Source organism: Dromaius novaehollandiae, chromosome 2 (genome assembly GCF_036370855.1).
Source record: "Dromaius novaehollandiae isolate bDroNov1 chromosome 2, bDroNov1.hap1, whole genome shotgun sequence".
Classification (NCBI taxonomy): Eukaryota; Metazoa; Chordata; class Aves; order Casuariiformes; family Dromaiidae; genus Dromaius; species Dromaius novaehollandiae.
In genome coordinates, this window is record NC_088099.1 from 117,415,306 (window position 1) to 117,438,482 (window position 23,177).

Consider the following 23,177-nt stretch of genomic DNA (forward strand, 5'->3'; position numbering starts at 1 on the left):
CCAATAGTGGCTATTAAATACGATGATTGGGATGCAACTTGTTTGACTTGTCTAGTGTAACTGTTCTTATGGTGGTCTTGCTTAGTCCAAGTCACTTTTCAGAAAGAGCAAATTACTGAGGTAAATTGGTCAGGCTGTCTGAGAACAACAGATTGTTATGGGATCCACATGGATCCATTATTCGATTCACAGTCGTCATTTGTATTTCTGATAGCTGGGTGCTCTCTCTTACATACCACTAGAAAGTATTGGGAGTATTCCTTGTTCTTAGAAGAGAGCACAAAGACTCTTACTGTAGCTGCCCCTTCAAGAGAAAGAAAAAGAGAGGAAATGGTGTTTAGAAAGGTGCTTTTCTGGTCCTGAGCACAAACACAATGGCTGATCATTGTGTCATCCAGAAGATGTGATAACATAAAGGGTCCAGGAATACAGAAAATAATCATAGCTTTCTAGGTGGCTGTGGCAAAATGCATCTCAATCAAAAAACATCCAGTTTAGTAAACTCAGACAGAAGTGAGTGGGAAAGTTATGGAGAAGAAGCTGTGCTTGTACAGTATTTTTATCCTATTCATTATATCTCTGTGAAAGTCTCAATTCCATTTCTGTTTCTGAGGCTCCATTGTGATGGAGATCCATGGCATTAAACTGAAGGATTTGGGTGACTTCTCAATAATGCAAGCTGTGGAAGGAATAAAAAAAAGTGTGAGATATTCAGCTTCAAACATTCGCAGTGTTTAAAAAAAGGCAGAGACTGGAGCAATTTATTTTCTCCTTTTCAAATAATTTTAGAGTTAAAGCTCTCTAAAAAGAAAAAAAACCATGTGGAAAACATACCAATAAAAGGCTGAGAGTGAAAGGATCTGCTATATATGCTCTTCATTAATTTCCTATGTGGGTGTATAATCTGGATCAAAACTGAAAAACTAGACACTAGTCAAGAAGGTAGTATTCAATATTGACTTGTCATCCAAGTTCTGCTTTAGGAATGAAGAGCAAGCTTGGATTTAATAGTGCTGAAAACACTTGAACTGAGATCACATTTAGTCTACTTTTGTGAAAATAGAAATTTCTTAACATTTAAACTGAGGTCCAAATGATACTGTGATCCTTCTAGATCTGGAAACAACCAGGAATCAAATGGCTTCCTAAAGGATTCGGTCTGAAGCCCCATGGAAATTTGAAGGCGTTCAGATTCAAAATTCCAGCTTTGTCCCATTTTAAAATAGGACAAGAATAAAAGTCATCTGCTAAGAACTTCAGTTCCTTACAGAGCATTGTTCATTTATGAAAACCAATTAGAATACTTTGTGTTTACTGTTTCTCCCCACTTACTTGATGTGTCTCAATGCATTTGCCGTTGGCTGTAGTGATCGTACTATATCATTCCCAAACCCAGGAGTGATGCCTTTGTATATCCTGCTTCACGCTGTCTCTTCCCTTTTTTTTTTTTTTACTCTGCCTAGGCTGTTCCTAAGTGTTTTATGCTTGGATTTCTGTCTCTAGAGCTGGCTCCACTTCCTTTGGACTCCCTCCCTGACTGTCTTCAGGCAGTGCCTGGCATCAGACCCAAGAGCACAAAGCTTCTCTCTCCTATAGACTCAGGCTGTGCCTCGACTTACCCATCGCTGCCTGCCATGGTATAACCTGGCTCCTAGTTGTGCAGTGTGTGCCATAGCCCCTGTCTGGATGTAGTTTCATTTCAGGGTACAGGGTGAGGAGGAAGGAAGGAGAAGAACTGGTGCACATTTGCTTCCCCCCACCGGAGCGTTTCTTGGCTACAGCACTGTGTGTACAGTGACAGTTGATGCAATACAGGCACCCAGGAAGCACAGAAGAGACTCACTGCAATGCTGGAGCAAGCCAAATATAGTCACATCTGATGAGACTGGGACTTGGCAGAAAAGAAGGGAAATTCTTGCTGTGCTGGGAATGGCAGAGCAGAGACATTAGGGCTGAAGGCCTGATGCAGGAGTAGATATGAAGTTCAGATGCGGGAGAAAATATGAGAGAACTAGAGGGAGAAGGAGAATAGATGGAAGTAAGAAAGCCATTAAGATGGCTAGGGGATGGGAGACTGATTTAACAGGAGCTGAGATACAGGGAGAGAACTCAGGCTGAGCAAAGGAACAAGCATATATAAATGAAGGAGAGACAGATGGGAGAGTAAAACTGGAGTTGTATGATCTCACACACATCGTCCCACATGGATGGAGTATTAAACACATATTTTGGAAATTAAAGAATCTTCCTTGTAAGACTTGTGTTAGTGGCACCTCTGGAGCTTGGTACCTTTGCAGACCTGCAGCCTAAAGAAAACATCAGCCCAAGTATATACCTGTAATCTCACATTACATGGGTTATATCCTCAGAGGTCCAGTGCTAGTATTAGTCTTGATGATTATGGATATGTTTAGAGCATGCTGCAAAGAGATATCAGAGTAGGCTACCCAGGGTACTGGAAGAAGGTTTGCTATGTTAGTGTGGTATAGTCTAGGCTAACGAGCCTTGCTAAGAAATTTTGTGCCTAATTCTGCGCAGGTGGCTGTGCACAGCAGTGAGCTTAGGCCACATAGACAAACCTCCAGTCCAAAAGCAGACTCACATATGATTTCCCTTCTTGAATTGGAGATGAAAGGACACTTCAAGGACTTAGAGAAGGCTGGCAGCTAATTAGACTATCCCAGTTCTAAGACATAAAACTGTGAATAACAGATGCTCTACTGCATTTGGAAAGAAAAAGGAAGGTATCTGGAGATCTGTTAATATAATTTGTAACCATGTTAAAAATGAACCCAAATATGACTACCTCAGATATGTCTGATAGCCTTCAGAAACTTTCCCAAGGTGATGGGGAGGGGAAGTCTTTCTTTTGCTTTGCTTTGCTTTACTTTCTTTCCACTCTCTCTCCATCTATTTGTGCTATATAACATTATTTCACTCAACTCCATCTGCCATGGATTGGGGTGAGAGAGCAGTGGGAATGGCTAAACCAGCTACTGAGCAATATGTTGCCCGATGATTTTTATAAAGAGATTTAAAAGCATTATCACTTTGAATGTATTTGCACACTAACATTATTTTGGTTGGGGACCAGACAGTTTCAAGGCTTAGATTTGGAAAAGAAGAGGTCACTAGTTCAGATACAATCTTCAGAATTACTCAGTGGTGTCAGTGACTGGAGGTACTAGCCTGAATTTACTTCCTATTGGAGAGAACACCTCAGAAATCAGTACTGCAGTTGGTGTCAGTCAGGGTTCGCTGTCTTTCTTACAAGACAGTTTGAGGAACTGCCAAAATAAGGTGTACAAACTCTTCAAGTTCCAAATTAAGGAGCAGTGAAATGTGCATTGATACCAGGTATATTGTTTACGCTCTGTACTTAGATTTAATATCAAGGGGCATCAGTGTTATATTTGTAATAATCAGTTTGTTAAAAGTGCATTTAGTTATGTATTTAATAACTCTCAAGCCATGGTTATTAAAAATGCTATTTTTTCACTTCTCAGTTGTGAGCAAAAACTCATATCTTTTTAAGCTTACTTTCTGAGTGTTTTTAAACAGCTTATTCTTTTTGAATTTAACAGTATCCTTTTTATTTCAGACTGAAAGATTCCAATATAATGATTGAAGATCAATCCTATAAGATGAGTCCCAAAGCAAAGAGAGCAAAACAGAATTTGATCTCTGAGGACAAAGAGAACAAAGCCGTGGACTACTCAGTGCCCATATTCACAGGACGGTATGTTCATTTTCCTTTTGTTTGGTATCTTGGCATTTCTGACACTTTATTAACGAATCATAAAATAACAAATCCATTCATCTCTTTACAATCCTGGATCTCAAGGTGATTGTTTGCGCTTTACATGAGTGAAAAAAAGACAGCGAGAAGTTAACTGACTGGCCCCAAATTGGACATTGAGCAGCATCGCAAGCAAGGACAGATATCTAGGTGTCTGGACTTAGTTCCATACACATGGCCACTTTCTGTGAAACTAAGATATACTTGGAGGTCATGTACCCTGCTTCCTGGGAACTGGCCAGATGTTGTCCACATTATTTATCTTACTATTTGGTTTGAAGACTTGCTCTGTAATTCAATGTCTCTTACCAAGCATTAAACATAGGGACACTGAAACAATGTGCTAACATTTTGTCTTGGCAAAGGAAAAATCTGGAGTTAAACCAATTAATTTCCCAAATCCATCATAATGATTCATACTGATCTCACGTGTTGGTGGTATTTATTACAAGGTTACTGCTGATGTAATACATTTTATTGCAGCAGTGTCCTAAGTGAAGCTGAATGTGCACTTTATATGGAAGCCAGAACCAACGCAAGCAAGGAGGCTCCCCTGCCTTTTGGGGATATGGCATAATGATTTATTATGAGCCTCTGACAGTTCAAGCATAGTTATTTGTTCAGACTAATACATACCAGGGTGTGGTATGGAAGATTAACTCCTGATTGGAGACCAGGAAAAAAAAATTCTTGCCCACGTGCAGTTGAACAGAAACCTCTCTTTGACTTGTATTTCTTCTGCAACACAGCACTTTTCATGGGACATTTTTAAGCTGTTTCTGGGAGTCAGTGATCTAACATCTACTGCTTAATCAACATGCAAGAAACAATGTTATTTCTGCTGTGCATCCAAAGGTGTGCCTTCATGTGAAGCTCTGAGTTCCGCCTTATTAGTGGGAGACATTACTGCTTTTGCCGTTTGAGCATTCTGCTTTTGTAATAAGACCAGAAGCTTTTCTATTCATTCCCTCCTACTATCCTGGAGCCATTTTTCTAATCCTTTGTACATTTCTGCATCAGATTCATTGTTCTTTGATGCAAACCACATTCAGAAGCATACACTGTCACATTTTTAAACCATTTCTTTGGAGTTTCAGTTATGTCTTCTATGATAGAAATAAATAAATATATCTCATGCAAAACTTGCAGTAACACAATTTCAAGTCTTCTCACTACCTATGTGCTTCACCCAGCATGTCTGCTTACGTGGCAGTAGATTTGCATTTCTCTGTTATCTGTCTCCCTGATGCCAAATACAAAGGTGCTCCCTTTTTATTGTGTCTGGATTCTACAACAGTAAAATTTAAAATGTTGGTCAATAGCTGGAAATCATGACTGATGCTCTTACTTCTGGATTTTGGTCTTAGCTTTTATACTAGCTCCTGTGATCTTAACAGGTCATGACCTTCCTTTGCTTTATTTTACTTTTTGTAAAATGAATACAGTAAAATCTAACTCAGTGTCAGGGCACGTAGCTTCATTTATCTGTGTCTGTATGGTACTTTGGGATCCTACATTAAAAGATTCTGTTGGATTCTTACATTATTTTCACTATTCTTCTTACTGTTATTGGTACCAATCTTGCTTTCTCTACATGGCAACTCAGAAAGTTGTCTGTGCTTTCATGCCACTGAAATGACCCAAACAGTTTTTTGTAATTAGTTTAAAAGTATGAAAAAGACATATAATGATTATTAGAGTGCCCAACACAACATGATATGAAATGATTGGAGGGTATGAAAGGGTTGCAAGGGGTCTGTTTTAGGTTTTTTATTGGCATCATGTTCATGACTGCATGCCAAGACTGTGGAAGTTGCATACCACATTACTGTCAGATATTTATTTTTGTTTGAAAGATAACAGCTGAAACTGATTCAACCATGCGCATGTTATATATCATTACCAAATTCTCCTGTGAAACTGATGTGTTGTTTCCCATGAGCAGATAGCTTTTACAAGGAATAGTTATTTATAAAAGTCAGCACTCCATGTGTTTAACAGAGCTGATACCCACACTGCTGGACGACCTTCAGCACTGTGTCACCACTTCCATTATTTGATTCTATTTCAGAGCTTTCACAATCTGCTGTAAAAATTCTCTCTCTCAGAATAGGCAGTATATAACTTCTCTTCTTAAACACCTAGCCTAATCCTTGCAAGATGAAATTAGGGACAGCTAGCCAGTTTTTTAGACAATAAAACACCCAGGGCTTGATTTAATGCCATAAGTGCTAAAGATGATCGACTGGATATGGCTTATGGAACTCTTTGCACCCACTAATGAATCTAAGCCAGAGAGTTGCAGGTAGCAGATATCCATCAAATAATATTTTATATTTGTCATTTGAGGTTTGATCCTTTTGTCTCTGATAACTATTTTCTATTGAAACCCCTGAGACTTGACTGCAGAATCAAATCTTAAATGCCATTGTGTGTTGCTTCTGATACACTTCATCATTTTAGAGAATATTAACTGTTACTCTTTGATTTGTGCAGATTATAACAGGAAGAAATGATTTTTCATTAGCAAATCTAAATATTTAATACTGTTGATCAACAGCATCTGGAGACCAGTACTGTACAGGTCTAGGCTGAGTCCTATATTGTCCTGAAGATAATCATCAGCTCTCAGCAGATGCTTTATGCCTTGAGGATCAGGTCCATACTATGAAGTTGCTGAGATCTTAAGTACCACAATTAAGGTGGAAATTATATCAGCTTGCCTTTAAAAGAAAATGCCACTGATTCCTTTAAACTGAATATAGGTAGCTACATTCACATTCATTAAAGTGAGTTTTCAAAATTGTCTTTAGAAGGCTCTGTCCTGTCTCTGCAGCTTCAGATAATATTTGTTGGGGGGAACTGATGTGTCTAAGTGAAGGAAGCCATCCCGTTGCTACCTGCTAGGATCCTCCTGTTAAGGCGGCCCAAGACAAAGAAAGTTCAAGGCAGAGTTTGAACACAGAAGAAGTCAAAGCTCTATGCTGTTAAATAAGTTTTTTAGTCTTTTGAGGAATTTTTATGAGCAGTTAATTTTCCAGCATATTCCACTGCTTGGCTATCTTGCTTCTCACAGAACTGACATCATACCACAAAGATAAAGAGCTGTACAGTTAATTTTGGGATAAATCCAAACTTTCCTAAGTGTTGAGATGTGGTATCAAATGCATAATATTACCAATCTTGAAAAAACAGAGAAAATCATTTTTCCTAATCTTTTTCAGTTGTAGCAGTAGTTAAGTGTGTTATGATAAAATGATGAGGCTAGCTTAACCACATTTGGAAATAAACAGAGGCTCCTATATCTGCAAGAAGGCACTTAACAAGTACTTAAATAAAACCTCTTTTCATTCTGAAATCTTATTTTATCCTAAAATAACTAAACTCTGCAGAAAAATAATAATGCTTCTCCTTAGGTCAAGGAACTCTCATTGTATATGCACTGCTATAACAGCTATGGTGTCCTGACAGTGTTAAAACAATTTAGCTGCAGTGGTACTTCCACATATGCCTGTGAAAACAGGATTGGACCCATTGAGAGTAACAGTTCTTTGCACACACCCCCTTTTTTGTAGAAAGCCTGAGGGGGTTACTGCAAGGGAATAAAAGAATCAGAAATCATTAAATCATCTTTTCGAAAGCATTTGGAAGAACAAACAGCCTACAAGCATAAATAGATTGAATTTTCTGTGAACAAAGAGAACTTTTGTGGTATACTACAGTGTTCATTTTGTATAAATCAAAAATGAGGACTTTGTTGTGCAGCTACAATCTCCTGCCCCCTTTGGTGTTGTTACTACAAATGCCATAGCCTTAAGTCAGTAATTGAAATGTAAGCCTGACAGATCTGAAGGTATGCCTTATGCTAATCTTTATAGCAATAGAGATATAGAACTACAGCAGGAGAATCATTAAACTGAAAATGTGCATGACATACTTATCAGGAAAAGCACTGCAAGTGGCTGTGACTTCAGACATTGAAATACTCATCATTCTGCAGTACCCTTCTATGTTTCTGTTTTGAATACATATGAGATTGTTATAGGGGTAATGATCCTCAAAGTAGAAGTATATTATGAAAGGTTGTTGGCTCACTTTTATATCCACTGTAGTTTGCTAACTTGATAGACCGTGTCAATGGAATATGTTCTTATCATTTTCCAATGGGATTCTGCTTTCTAAAAATTCTTTCAGTGAAGTGAGTATCAGTGGGATCACAGACACAGAAGAAGAAAGAATCAAAGAAAGTGCTGCGTATATTGCCAGAAGGAACCTTTTGGCTAAAGGTGAAGGAGTTAGTGTGAGCAAAGTGGCCACATCAGCTTCTCAAGAAGAACATCATGAAAAAAAATCAAGGAAAGTAGCAATACGGGAGTCTGCTGAACGTGTGGCCCTGAAGAAAACGGTAAAAACATAGAAATGAACACCTCGATTGTAGACAGCATGGGTCTTTTTTTGTTTAGTGTTTGTAAAACACCTGGCACAACAGGGCCCTGATCTACAAATGCCAATGGCAACCACAATAATGACAGTAAACAACAAAATGTATTTTCAGTGGCTAGAAGCCAGTTATTATCTTGGATAATAAGAATGGATAAGAAAAGTGCCTTGGGTAAGCAGTGGGAACTCTTCAGTTACACTGGGAGAGAGGGAGGGAGATCAGGATGGGGGGGGGGCAGTATTTTGTTGAGCCAACACTTACCTAAATGGCACAGCATTGTTTTCCTGAATGATGAGCCACTTGCTAGGCATTACTTCTCAATAAGAGGGTGATGGCTGTTTTATGGACTGGGAACAACTTTGTCCAAAATGTTTAGCACAGAGTTTGAATCATAGTATGTAAGTTGGAGAGGGTATTGTGAAAGACATCTAGAACTGAATCTCTAATTTTGACTAGTTTTGACATTATTGTGCAACTTATTAAAAAGTAATATTCAGAGAGTAGTTACAAATACATTGTGACCAGAATGGCAGGATGTATCAAGTGCAGACATGTTTTATTCAGTGAATTTATTAATATTCTGGGCAGAAGAATTGACAGTATGCTTACAAAATATGCTCGTAACATCAGGTAGGAAAGATTGTAAACACTTTGAAGGACAAGGTTAGAATTCAAAATCATCTTGAAAAATTGAGAAACAGTCTGAAGGTGAAATTTGATAAAGAAAATGGAAATTACTACACACAAAAAGAAAAAATAAATGAGGAATAATTGGCTATGTAAAAGTACTAGAGGATCTGGAAGTTATAATAGGTCATAAATTTAATGTTAGTACAAACCATGATTCTGTTGTATAAAAATATAAATGCCATTTGAGAATGTGTTAACAGAAGTCCTGTAATTAAAACATAGGAGGTAATTATTCAATTGTATTGGAAACTGTGGGATCTGTGATACAATAATGAATAGTTAACATTTTACAAATGTTGACGAGAAGTGGAACATGTTCAGAGGTGAGAAACAACAATTGTAAGGAAAATAGGTATTGCGTAGTTTATAAAAGACTGAGAAGATTATGAAAACTGTCCTCTTTTAGTAATCTCAAGGGAGCTGTAATTCTCCATACATATGAAAGTTAGGGCAAAGTTAAGATTTTTTTTTTCTAATGCTATGGATAGTCAAACAGTTGAAACAGTTACTCTGGGAGGAGGAAAGCCTCCATCAGCAAGAAAGGTTTGAGAGCAGGTCTCTCAGAGAGGTATGTGATATAGGCATATATGATTTTGTATTGGAAAAGGTGTATAGAGGACATCTGCATTTGAGACCAATTTTGCCTTTGACTCTGTATTCCAAAAACGAGACTTAAATGTGGAAAATTAGTTTACTTAGAATAGTCCTAAGGGGAAAAAAAACAAAAAACAAATTAATTATTTTGAAAGGAGAACATCTTGAAGATGAGAAATATTGTTTCATGTCTCCAAGTGAGATAAATACATTAAGTGTGTCTATCTTGATTTTAAAATGAATATTACTTTTTTTCCTGCTCTTAAAAAATCCCAAAATGCTTTTGAGTATAGATAATTTGCACTTTTATGTACCGAGGTTTATGATAAAATGTTTCTTTTTCAGCTAGAAGATACTCAGGCATTCCACAAAAAGTTGAATCAAGATAAACTTTTACATGCTCCTGAGTTTGTTATCGAGCCTCGTTCTCACACTGTCTGGGAAAAGCAAAATGTCAAATTTTATTGCACCGTGGCTGGCTGGCCAGAACCCCATGTTACGTGGTAGGTTTGTATCTCTATCATTGAAAGTCACCATATAACCAATATCCAAACTCATCTTAGGGAATGGGGTATTTTTTTAGTAAAGATAAAAGGTCACCACCCTTTTTTGTTATAAACACCTTCCTAGCCAGCTTGTACAAAAAGGAAGCAAAATACTAAAAGGCAAAACACCTGTTTGCATAAAAACTTAACAATGCGAATACATAGATAAAACGTGTATTTTTTTAATGGAGACATCCAAAATACTCTTTCTGTCCTCTGAGGAGGGAAAAATAGCAAAATAATATATCCTTAATTTAAGAGGATGTTTTCTAAAGGCTTCCACATTGTGTAGAAATACTGCTGATGTCCCTGAAGCATTAATGCATGCTTTAGTGAAGAAACAGGTGCTTAGCTGCTGAGCAGTTAAAGTATTGAATCTCAGTGGAATTAAAATCTTATGATGCAGGATGTTTACAGGGAACACATCATAATTATTTGAACTAAAAGGCCGTGGACAGATTTAGGGCCGTCCAAGTCTACAGAAAGCTTTGGAGTCTATTGGAAGTTTTCTATTCACTTGAACTGTCTTTGGATGAAGCCTTTATTTTAAGAGGTCCAAAATAAACTCTTGGACATAGCTGAAGGTGTAATTTGGGTCTTGGGTTAAAGTTTGCCATGCCTGCAATTTAATTAGCTTAATTAACATTGGCTTTCGAAGCTTACTGTCTCACCATCTTTTGGGTTGATCTTTCTTATCTGATTCATGCCACACAGATATGAACAAGTTATTCAGATAATAGTTAATAACTTTTTTCAAATGTGAAATGAGATTTGATATTCAGTTTTTAATTTAAAAGATTCTTCCTGAATGCACATATAAAATGAACAAAGAATAAGCCTATATTCAGCATTAAGCATTAATTATAAATGATTACTATAGAGTTTCTATTTGTAGAGACAACAGAAAACATCTACTATAACATGATGTTAAGTAATATTCATATTTTGTAGTTTATTATTTGAATTACTTAATGGACTCTGTGTTTATTTAATATCTACAAGACCTTAATATCAGGGCTTGACAAAAAGATTACTACCAACAAGCACATTATTAAGCCATATCTGATGCCCAGAAGTCTCTTTCCTTAACCTTTAACCACCAGTAGTCAAGCTCTGTATGGACACATTTTTCCAGTTGTGTAAGATCTGTAAGTGCTCAACTTTGACGTTCATCTCAGAGAGGATTCCAGACAAATGTTTCAGATCTGGTCTCTGTTGAACATAAGTAAGGGTCAGCTTAGGATGCATGGTCATAGCTGTAACCCAACTCTATAACCTGTATCCAAACCAAAAACACAAGACCTGAACCATTTTCACTTTGTTTGAGATTCACCTTATCCCAAAAACCTGACGTGGTTAAACCAAGCCTTCAGCTATTTGCCTTTGCTCTTACTGAAGTGCACCAGCCTTTCGACTAAGAGCTAAATTTGGATGGTGGAATTTAGTACATTTTTTTACTATGCATTTGAACTCCAGGAGGACTTTAGTTTGCCATGGGCTACTAATGGAAAAAAATGAGTTCATAGCCATTTTAGCAGGTGGCTTTCTCAGGGATACAGACCAGCACTGGCCTGGATCTATCAGTTTTCATTCAGTATTTCTAACTAAATGTCAGTCATGTATTCCGAATCGTCATTTTTTGTATAAGCAACAAAGACCTTTTCAGGCTGTGCATAATAAATTATCAATCTCACGCACTTTCTCTAAAGAAAATCTTAGTGTGATACAGTTGTTCTTACTCCCTTGGAAAAAAACATACAGAAGACCCAAGACATTTGAAACCAGTAGCAGAAAAAATAAACTATTAGTGCATAATGACACTGGGAGATTGCAGTCCAACATTAGCTAATGACATGACTGTTCTGGAATCTGTCTTTCCAGAAATAACAAGTGGTCCTTCTAGTGCATGAGCCCTGTTCTTTCCGTAGATTAATATAAACAAACGAAAACTGAATTGATTATTTTTTGCTAATCCGATAATGAAGACAGAAGTGAAAGGCTTCTGATACTGGCCTGACTCAGCTGAAGCTTGGTTCTGCACAGCTCTGCATGCTAACAAATGCTCTTGCTGCCACCAGAATTAGAGGGGCCCCCAGCCCTTTGAAGGAACATTTAGCAGACTATGGCGTCAAGTTCTGTTCCACAGAGCAGGTCAGACACCGAGCACACATAGTCATATTCCTGGAAAAAAACATTAAGATCTGATGATTTTATTCTATTTTTTTAAACTATTTGGCACAGCACATGGAATTTAAAGATGCATAGATGTTCCCAGGCAGATCAGCCTGGGAAGCACTATCGGAATAGGTGAAGAGTGATGGTAATGGATTTATTCTTAGTTGACCGATGTATTATTATTTGTTGTAAGTCAGGATAATGCAATAGCAGATCTGTAACGGGGACAAGAAACCCTGCTCCTGTTTGAAGTGTGGAATAGAGGGTATTCCATTGCATTAAGTCCCTTTTCACAGACTTCTTGATGAAAAGGAGATCAGTATGCATTAGGGTTTATGATCTTCACTTACTTTGGCATTTTGAAAAATCCCAGTGTGTTACTGTACCCAAAAATTTGCAGCAAGGGAAATATTGTTTATTCCCAATGATAGGAAACACTGAAAGTGTTGAAAGGCAATTTTCAGATTTATTGCAGTTATAGCTTTATCCTGAGATATATTAAAATAATAATATTCTTCATAAAAATGAAGTTGTTTATTGCCGACTTATTTGGTGAAGTGGGGCATGCCACTGATAATGGGCCAGTTCCCTTCTCTGATTGAAAATCATGAGAGAAACTGACATTTAAATCAAAAATGAAGAAGCAGAATCCTTTAGGATGGATATCTATTATGACTTACGAAAAGAAAGGCTTAGTTAAGCTACTTCCAAGCAAGGGATGAAGACATTTTTATCTATAATCATTTATATTTCCATTCCCTAATATGTACACCTCAAGCAGCACAAGGAAAGCTATAGGAATTCACTGTCTTAGGGAACATTCTTTCCTTACAGACCTCTTCGAATCCATCACAGATGAACTAAATGCAATTCTGTGTTAATTTTATTAGACTTCCATTGTCATCATATCACCAATTTGTTCTGTATCACTAGTGCTCACTTACGACAGGTTTCATCCATCTATTGTCCAAAATTAATGACCTTCTAAGCAATGATTTGTGAGAAGAAACTGCTTTGTTCTACTGAATTCTCCTTCTGTGAGACTCAAGCTGTTGACATATATTCTGAAATTAGCAGTGCCAGTTCAGTACTGATAAATGCTGGTTCATTCCTTCATATTACTTACCAGGAATTTTGAATAGTAAGCTTACTACCTGACTCCTACTATTGAAGTAGGTACACCTGTACTAGAAAACCCTCATAGCGTGCACTTGTAAAGGCAGAAAAGCTGCTTGGTAGTACAGTTTTTGCCAGATCCTCATTGCCACTTTCCCATCAAGAGGATTTTTTACCAGTCTAACTCTGTATGCATCAGGGCTTCTGCCAGCTTAACTGTGCAGGTAAAAAAAAGTTAATTCCCTACTGAAATTTTTGTGAATATGCAGGTTTTAAAAGTAGATTGAATGTGCAAGCCAAACAAAATGTGCAAAATATCTGGTGGGTAAGGGTGCTACAGAATTTTTATTGTTGCTGATTCATGAAACTCTGAAATGTTGCTCATGTGATTTTTCCGTTCCTAGACAAGGAGTAAGCTGTAAGTCATGGTAGTATAAGCTGATTTTCATCCTGTTCAAGGCTATCTTTTTCTTTAAAGTAGAAAATAAAATTCATCTGAGCAGTGGGAAGAGAGAGAGAGAGAGAGTAAAGTTAGGCTTTCAAAGATATATGTGATGTGTTTCCCAGATATTGGACTACAGTTTATCTAAGAGAAACCTGCAGAAGCTGATACTATATTCCAAACACCAACACTTGACCTTTTAAAGTATATGATTCTATGCCTCTGTTTGTGACATACTGTTGCTTTGTTCTTCCATAGGTACAAAAACAATGTGCCCATCAATGTACAAACTCACCCTGGCAAGTATATCATTGAAAGTCGATATGGTCTGCACTCACTGGAGATTAGCACGTAAGGGAATACCAGCTAATTCAGCAAATAACTTAAGCTAAAATGTTGCTATAGATTGAGACCTGCAAAATGTGTACATATCTCTTGGGGTTGTGAGGATAAGAGCTATTACGTTTGTACAGCTGAGAATGCCATCTACTAAATGTTGAAGCAGTTCTGGTTTTCATTAGTAGAGGATAAGCAATTTACCTAAGTGTGTAATTTATCTGGATTATTATTCTATTTATGAATGAATCAAAAACATATGAGACACTTGTGATTACTTTTCCCATTTGTCTCCTCCTCCATATGTACAGTTAAACATGAGAAAAATCTAGTTTAGGCTAAAAATATATAAAATAACTATTTTTCAAATATAGTAAAGTTCCAGATTCGTACTGAAATGATGAACAAAATTGAGGAGACCTCACACAGGAAAGATTTTTAGCAGTATTCATCTTCGTTCTCCACCTGGGAAATTTTTGCAGTCACTTGTGTTAATAACCATTGAAATCCTGAGACCTAATCACCTAATTTTGGACAGACAGCTCTGTCTTCACCACCTAGATCTTACTGGGTGCGAAGATACTGATTTAAACATCCATATGATATAAAAATGAAATTTGACATTTGAACATTGTTTATGTTATCTACCATGTCTACAGCTTCCATGTTAGACATCTTTCTGTAGGAGACAAGGGCAACTTAGAGATAACTTAGATAAATATTATCAGCCATTTATTTCCTACTTCCTCTATATTTTCAATTTCAGATCTGTGATATTTGAAAAGAGCCATTTTTTTAGAACATTGGATTTTTAACATTGAGAAAAACTTAATGGCTACAATCAGTCCATGTCCAATGTGTCTGACTCCCAAATTTGTACTTGTTTATAGATTTAATACAGATTTTGGGGTTTTTTTGATCTTAAACAGGTTCTAGGGATGCCAGATAGTAGCAGGTGCTCTGCCTAATTATTTGTGTCATTTTAGATGTGATTTTGAAGACACTGCTCAGTACCATGCTTCTGCTATGAATATTAAAGGAGAAATTTCGGCTTATGCATCCCTTGTGGTAAAGAGTAGGTTTGCAAAACTTTTCATTTAATTTTTTTTGGAAGATGTACATTTACCAGTTTCATTTTTGTGTCTCAGAGTGCTTTTACTTTTAGGTGACAGTGACTAGAGTTGCTCTTTTTTGTATGTGCATCTAGGGTACAAAGGAGAAATGGATGCAAGTCTTTTCCATGCTGGAACTGTTACTATGCCTCTGAGCCGTAAGTTGTTTGTTTGACAAATCTATTTACAGTTGCGACGTCATGCCAAATGTCTAAGCAGAATATTTTGTAACATTATTTAAAAAGAAAATAGGTCTGATTTACAAAGGTATTGAGCTCTACAATTTCAAATGGTATTAGCCTTATTGAAAAGTGAAAATGGCATTACTTTCTGGATCTGTGGCTATTTGTATTTGCTTGTACAAGAAACATCTGTTCTTGCTGAAACACAAGGATGCAGACTGAGAGGATACTTTGTGATAGTCCTTTTAATATTGGTGTGGCTCTGGAATAAAATCTGTGTTTTATTGTATTTATAGGAATTTATATGTATTTATATTTATATTTATAATCTCTCTATTGCAAAATGTAAAATACATCCTGGATAAAATGCTGGGGGTGCGTGTTCGTGAGTAGACTAGATGACTTAATAGTTCTTGTCTATGTGATTCCGTATGTTGTGAAGATGCATAGCAAAGATCACATAGCCAGAACCAAATTTGAATATTTAGGGTATATCAGTGTAGAAATTGTAATTTTGTTTTACCTGAGAACCTGGTCTCACATTTTGAAGTGATTTACAGTATTGCATAAATACTTCCATGAACAGAAATGTTAAAAAAAATCCACTCACCTACATACAACATATGTGTGAAGTGCCACAGGGTCCTCGCACATGGAAAACTTGCAAGATGAGTCTTACGGACATTTCTTTTATTGTAGCAGCACAAATAGAATGAGGGATATGCTGTAAAGGCACACTAGATGTCATTTAAGTACTGAAGTTCTGAAATAATGGAAATAAGATTACACACACTATTACAAAATGCTAGGCCCTGAATTTCCAATATAATTTGAGTTTATTGTTTGGTAATGGAAAAGGAAGATGAAGATCTACATATATTCACTGATCACAGGAAGACTGTGGGCTACCAGTATAAGGCAGTTATGGAAGAGGGAGATGTGACCTTAGGTTTTATCAGCTGGGGTGTTTTCAAAATAATTATGGAAGCACCTGTACTGTGTATGTGGAGGAAAAGCATGAAGCACTTATAAGATCTGTCTGCAGTACTGCATAACTCAGGTCATACAACAGTAGGAAAGATAAATTCAGGAGCAGGTACAGAAATAGCCTACCCAAATGTCCAGGGAAATATAGGGCTCATTTTATATTAAGAGTCCAAAAAAGATTTATTTAAGCTATCAACATGAAGGCTGAGTGGACACATGACTGTCTTGAGATGCAGCAAAGAGTTGAACAGGAACAGAGAAGAGATGTTTAAGAGAGAGATCAACTTGACCTTAACAAATCATTAATCATAAATAAAAGTATGCTTAAATTAAAAAATAATTCATATAATCAAATAATAAAATCTGGATCTGAAATTCTGGAAAATTCTAGAATAAAATTCTGGAGCAGCCCTCCCCTAGTAAAATGAGCTGGCGGTAAGAACCAGAGTTGTATGATTAAAGAAATCAGTTGATTCTCTGTGATAGCAAGGATTTGGATTTTTTGACATTGCAGTTACCTCTGAATACTATTTACTGAATTTATATTTTTTTCTATTTATAACTTAAATGTTACCTGAGATTGTATTCATAATCATTTGGTACTTTTGCTTACTATTCTTACTACAAAAAAAGGAAAAGTAAACAGCCAGATTTTTTTCCTTTATACAGTTGGTGCTACCCCGCATGGGTATGCTTCCAGGTTTGAAATCAGTTTTGTTGACAAGTTTGATGTTGCCTTTGGGAGAGAAGGCGAGACAATGAGTCTGGGTTGCACAGTTGTCATCAGTCCTGATATTAAGCGCTTCAAACCGGACATTGAATGGTACAGAAATGGTGAGAATGTTTGATGACAAGAAGTATAAACTTCTTTGACTTAGATCTTTGCTTATTTCAGTATTTGTGAATGTCGTGAATAGGTCTTCATTTTCTCAGCTTTCTAAATGGTAATATTTTCTCTTTTTTAATTCAAAGTTTTCCATAATTTCCATTTTGAAGTGAAAATAATGAGCTCCATAATTAGAAAATGGAGGGAGGGAGGATTGTGAAAATGTCTTCCAGCCTTCTTTTTTTCTTTTACAAATTTTAGAATTAAAAGCATTTTGGTCAGCTCCGACATTGATGTGGCAGTAATTATATAGCCTGTATAACTTTTACTATTTATTCATATGCTAAGAAATTTTTAAGTAATTGCACAAAGCTATTGTGCAACAGTTGATAAAAAACTGTTGCTTTCTGAAGTTAGACTTTGCAAATGAAGACAAAATCGGCATGACAGCAGGATTAAGTATAATTTATGATTGTCTTTGAAAATAGAAAGTTGCATGGACTCTTCTGTATTTCCAATCTATTCCAGTCTATTCACTGTATTTCTAATCTATTCCTTAGTAGATTCAGCTAGTTCTCATCATAAAATTCTCTAACTTCTAGGTGTTCTTATTACACCATCCAAATGGGTCCAGATGCATTGGAGCGGGGAGCGAGCTTCATTAACACTGACTCATGCAAACAAGGAAGATGAAGGTCTTTACACTCTACGTGTGGTGATGGGAGACTACTATGAAGAGTACAGTGCTTATGTCTTTGTTCTAGGTAGGATACTGTTTTATGAACCAAACAAACTCACTAGAGAAATGAGGAAAACCTGCAGGCAAAATCAGTCTCAGTTATTATAAAGGCTTTTTTCATCCAATAAAAAGAGAATAATTATTTTCTAATAATAGTTATTTTCTAGCATTGTAACTTCCAGTTGTTATCTTTGCATTTGTATGCATACCTGAAGCTTGGGAGACATATGTTGGAAGACCTCTAAATCATATTGACATTCTGAGGAGGAAATTTAGGGTATCAATTTAACGTCACATCTCTTTCACAATTTTAGCGTGTGAGCAATACTAAGCGTGAATCATAAAGAGAAAAAATCTGCCTAATAACTTTAAAATGTATTTTTCTAACCATCCTATTGCTAGCTAAGCCCTGCCGCTTTGATCAAGATTTTGTGCACTATTTGAGTGACTTTCTCATATGCACAATACAGGAAAAGTACAATAGAAGGGAAATGGAAAGTCCTGCATGATGGGAGGAATAGCTGCATGCACCAGTACAGGCTGCGGTCAACAGGATGGAAAGCAGCATAGCAGAAAATGACACAGGGGTCCTGGTGGACACCCAGAGAAGCTGTGGAGTCTCCATCTTTGTGGAGATATTCAAAACCCAGCTGGACATAGTCCTGAATAACCTGCTCAAATTGATCCTGCTTTGAGCAGGGGGGCTGGACTAGATGATCTCCAGAGGTGCCTTCCAATCTGAAAATTGTTCTGTGATTCTGAGATACGGTGAAGTAAAGCAGCAAGGCTGATGCAGTAATTTAAGTGTAGGACTGAAATGTTATTTCCCTGTTTTTATTTGCTTGTACCGTGAAACACTTCCTCAAACTTCTATTAGAGAGAATATATCTTTAAGAAGAGGCTTGGATATCAGGTTATGTATTGATTCTATATCTGTCCCACCTGCTAAAAGCAGCTGAAGCATGTAATGTTAGTTCAAAAGACACTAAATATTCTTGGCTCTTAGAACGTGCCCAGAATGGCATTGCTTTGCCAAGTCCAGCAGAACAGTGAGATGTAGATAACAGCCTGCTCAGAAAACATGACTGAAACAGATGCTTTTATCAGTTGAAGAAAGAGTCCATGGAAATGTGCCTTGGTGACTATGTAGCAAAGAGAAAAAATAGGACTTGTCTGTTTTGCTTTGTTTTAAATTGTGCTGCTGATAAATAAATTATTGGTTTTGTTCCTGTTGCATCTTCTGGTGATGTAGATATGAACTGACTGTGAACCCATTGTCCCTTTCACAAGAGTATCTTCCATTTGGTGCATTTGCCAAATTCAAATTAGACTAATTATATTCTCACTCTTTTGCTATGTGCTCCCTGCAGCCTCAGTGGGTTAATATATTCTTCACTGCTTTTCTTGATATGTACACACAGTTGCTGTAAACAGTTAGCTAGCTACAGTATTTAAATAAAAGTAGTTGTCCTTCTGTGGCATGTAGGAATCTTTGTGTATTGATTGAAGTGAGTGGGGTGCAGCACACTAATCAGGCTCATAACATTAGGCCTTTGGACAGACTTGCAGAGAGATTTGTTACTTTTCTGCCATGGCTACAAGTCAGCATTTGTCAGCAAGCAGTCAGGGATGAAATTCTAGCCCCTCTGAAGCCAGTGATCAGTGTTGATTGTCAGTTATTTCCCAGTCTGTCTTGGAAAGAAACTGTGGTGTCTCATGTTCTGTCAAGTGGTAAATATGGGCAATTAAAGCCTTCTGTATAGAGATCATTGAAGATATGGTGTATTTTATTATTTTATGTTAAATAGCCTGCTTACTTTGTGGATTATAGTTTTTAAAAATATACCTGGTTAGCAGTAGTTAGAATCAGGACTCAGTAACTTTAGCATGGCTTCAAAAGCTCCATGTAATGCTACCATGCCTGTAAGAGAGTAAAGTGATTTTTCTGAAGACCACTTTTTTATTTAATTAAGCATGTTAAATAAGCTTGTAAGGCATTTCTTCTGAAAGCCAAGAGCATAAAAAGTAGGAATTACTGTATATTATAACAGAAAATGCTGCAATACCCAGAAACATCAAACATTTTAAAAGGTCTGGGTTTTATATGAAGTGTAAGAATAATGTTTACTAGCAAAACATCATTTTCCTCCAAGTATGTGTCTCTTGTCTAATACAGACCTTTTTTTGAAGTAGCTCACAACAGGGCTTGGAGAATGCTACAGGTTTGTGCAAATTGATGTTCATCTGTAGGGAAACACACTCTTTTCTTTGAAAGCCTTTCATATAATCTTCTTACAAGGGCTATTTTTCCCTACAAGAATACCACCTCATCGCACAAATCAGAGTCTGACTGTGTAAACAATATCATTCATACCCCTGTGCCAGGCACTATTGCTCTGTTTTTTAAAGTTTTAGATAAGATTTGTCCAGAGCAGATGCTGGAGTCAAGACCCTTTGATACCAGGAGTCCCAGATTTGCAGTAAATGTTTGAAAGGAAAAATATGTTTATCGTTATGTAGTTTATATTCTAAAATAATAATGTGTGTTTAATATAATTCAATTTCAAAAGGTTTTGATATCTTTTCAGTTCATATCTAACCAAAACCAAACAATAATGGATTGTGCAGATACGGAAGATAAGGAATACCCATTTAATTCATTTTTTGAATAAAACACTATTTTGAATTTTCTAATAGCAATCAAATTCTAGCTTGAGTAAAAATTCAGATTCACTGTGGACTCCATCTATCAATTCATCTCAGTTTAGATTCAGATCACTTGTTTAGATTAGTATTTTCTTCAGAAGGTATCTTTGTTCTGTTGCTGAGTATCCAGCAAACAGTAGTTTAAGGAAGTTGGTCATTTCAGAGGATGCCCTTGTTTAAAAAAAAAATTGAGTGGAAGTGGTTTTGACTCTCTCTGTGGTCAGATGACATATGGTGAGGGGTCTGAGTTTTAGCAATATTTCATCAATCAGTATTTACATGGAAGTATATAGCAGTTAGATCACAAAAGTGAAATGCATTTCTTTGAAGACTGCAGTGTTGTATATCCAATGATCAAATAATTTTGACTGAGCTATTGCCTGGCTACAAGGCAAAATGTCAGCCTCTTCTCCTAACTAGAATAGCAGGTGAATATGTAGTCTGCCACATTTGTGCTTCAGCTATATCTCTGGCAGCTACCTAATCAAAATGCATGTTTCTGATTTTATTTTAAATGCCTAGATCAATTACATTTCCAATATGCTGTAACATATTAAGCATTTGTAAATGTTGAGAAGAGAAAAACAAAACCTAGAAAAACGTTGATGATATAAAAACAAACACTTTCTGAAGCCTGAATTTTTTTGGCTCAATAGGAACAGAGTTTGGTCCTTAAAGAGTAGTTGTGAAAGAACTGTGGTTCACATTTGGAAATGCATGTCTCCATCCTGATAGATGCTGATGCTGAAATCCCAGGTGCCCCTGGCGCACCGCTGGATGTGCAGTGCTTAGATGCCAACAAAGATTATGTCATTGTTTCCTGGAAGCAGCCAGCTGTTGATGGAGGAAACCCCATCCTTGGATATTTCATTGATAGGTCAGTGAGCATGCCAAACTTGAAAATTTATATTGCTGAGCATTGTAAATCCAAAACCTAAAGACACATTTAAAAACATGAGATAAAATAGTCATTATTTTTGTTCTTATTGTCAGAGAAGAAATCTTTTTATTTTTTTCAGATTCTGTCTGGGCCTGATCTAACTTTCCTTGCTTCACTGTTTCATTTGACTATGTAAAAATGGTTCTGTGAGATGCTGCATAGCTCAGCTCTCACTGATTTCTTTGAGGCTTGAGATGCCTTGGGACTTTGCAGTGTTAGGTACAGAATCCACTCCTTCATCAGGCAGCCTGTGGCTCTTTCTGTACCAGTGCTACCTCTCATCTTCCCAAATGGTTACCATGTATCAGAAAGCAAAATATTATCTCAAAGGGAGTTGAAATCTTTTTATATACTGTTGTTTTTTGAGCTCTTAGGTTCACAAGCTTCATTCAAATCTTATTTACATGTTTTTCTCTGCCACAATAAGAATTGGAAATAATTTTTATAAATATGAAAACTGAAAGTGTCACACAATGGCAGGACTCCAGAAGCTGGGGATTTAAGAAATTCAGTCGGTATCTTGAGACTCACAACGAAGTTTCTAGAGCTGGTAATATTTGTTTCAATTTCAGTAAAAAAAAATACATCGTTAGTAATATGGAGTTCCTGTGGGCCTATTCAGTTGCTTGTAAAAGATATATATAATATATATATATTTATATACATATAAATATATATATATACACATATATAATGATGGAATTGCTTTGTGAAACAAATTTAACATCATACATTCAATTCAAATATAATTTCCCTGGTTTGATAATTCTAGAGTGTCAGTTGCTGTTGTGCCAAAGCTGCGCTAGGTCTGTGCTATGGCTCTTTAACATCTGTTAAGAAAATCCTAAACAGATGATAGAACTAGACTCTAAAATATAATATCTCATTTTAAAACTAGCTGTTGAGGGATGTTAGCACTGAAAGTAAATGCAAGACAAATGGCATTCTGCTTGTTCTGCTGTGTTCATTCTTTAGTCTACCTTTGCCCCTAAATTCAAAGCTTCATTACTGTTCTCCAGCATGTTACAAAAGCATAGGTCTGTTGCTGTCATTTGGTATAAACTGCCCAGCATCAAATGCCCATTTTCTGTCTTGTTAATACACTGATACAAATCTGGCATGTGGTGTGTATTTCTCTGCATGACCTAGGTTACTTTCCTCCTCAGAATATTTATTTGTCATACTCTCTACCCCTGCAGCAACAACAGCTTGTCTTGTGGGCTCTTTGGGGCAAGGCCCATCTCTTTCTTTGTTTCTACAATACTGAACACAACTTTTGCATTGTTTGAGCTGCAGTACACCTTTAGATCCACCTACCAAGACCAGTACGCTTTCTAGTGTAAGAATCAAGAAGATGTTGTCTGATACTAGCTATTACAGATACAGTATCTCTGGGCTATTACAGATTTTCCCACATGACCTTTGACAAATCTCAAATTCCATCTGTGCATCAGTTACTGAGATGGTCTTGATAGCACTTACCTTCCTCAGAGAACATTGCAAAGAAGAAATCCATTAAAGAACATACAAAGGATCAAATACTACCA

At 36.7% G+C, this 23,177-nt stretch overlaps 1 protein-coding gene across 11 annotated transcripts in view; it reads left to right on the forward strand.

The window, feature by feature from the left end:
* The window catches only part of MYOM1 (myomesin 1), a 112,566-nt gene that overhangs the window by 45,996 nt on the left and 43,393 nt on the right, over positions 1-23,177 (forward strand). For all 11 annotated transcript variants that reach the window (XM_026122831.2, XM_026122832.2, XM_064507248.1 and 8 more), the window contains 9 exons: positions 3,602-3,739; positions 7,994-8,204; positions 9,870-10,027; positions 14,061-14,153; positions 15,125-15,213; positions 15,346-15,408; positions 17,089-17,253; positions 17,848-18,009; positions 21,426-21,567. In XM_026122831.2, coding sequence (XP_025978616.2) covers positions 3,602-3,739; positions 7,994-8,204; positions 9,870-10,027; positions 14,061-14,153; positions 15,125-15,213; positions 15,346-15,408; positions 17,089-17,253; positions 17,848-18,009; positions 21,426-21,567 — 1,221 coding nt within the window. The remainder of the gene's footprint in view (positions 1-3,601; positions 3,740-7,993; positions 8,205-9,869; positions 10,028-14,060; positions 14,154-15,124; positions 15,214-15,345; positions 15,409-17,088; positions 17,254-17,847; positions 18,010-21,425; positions 21,568-23,177) is intronic.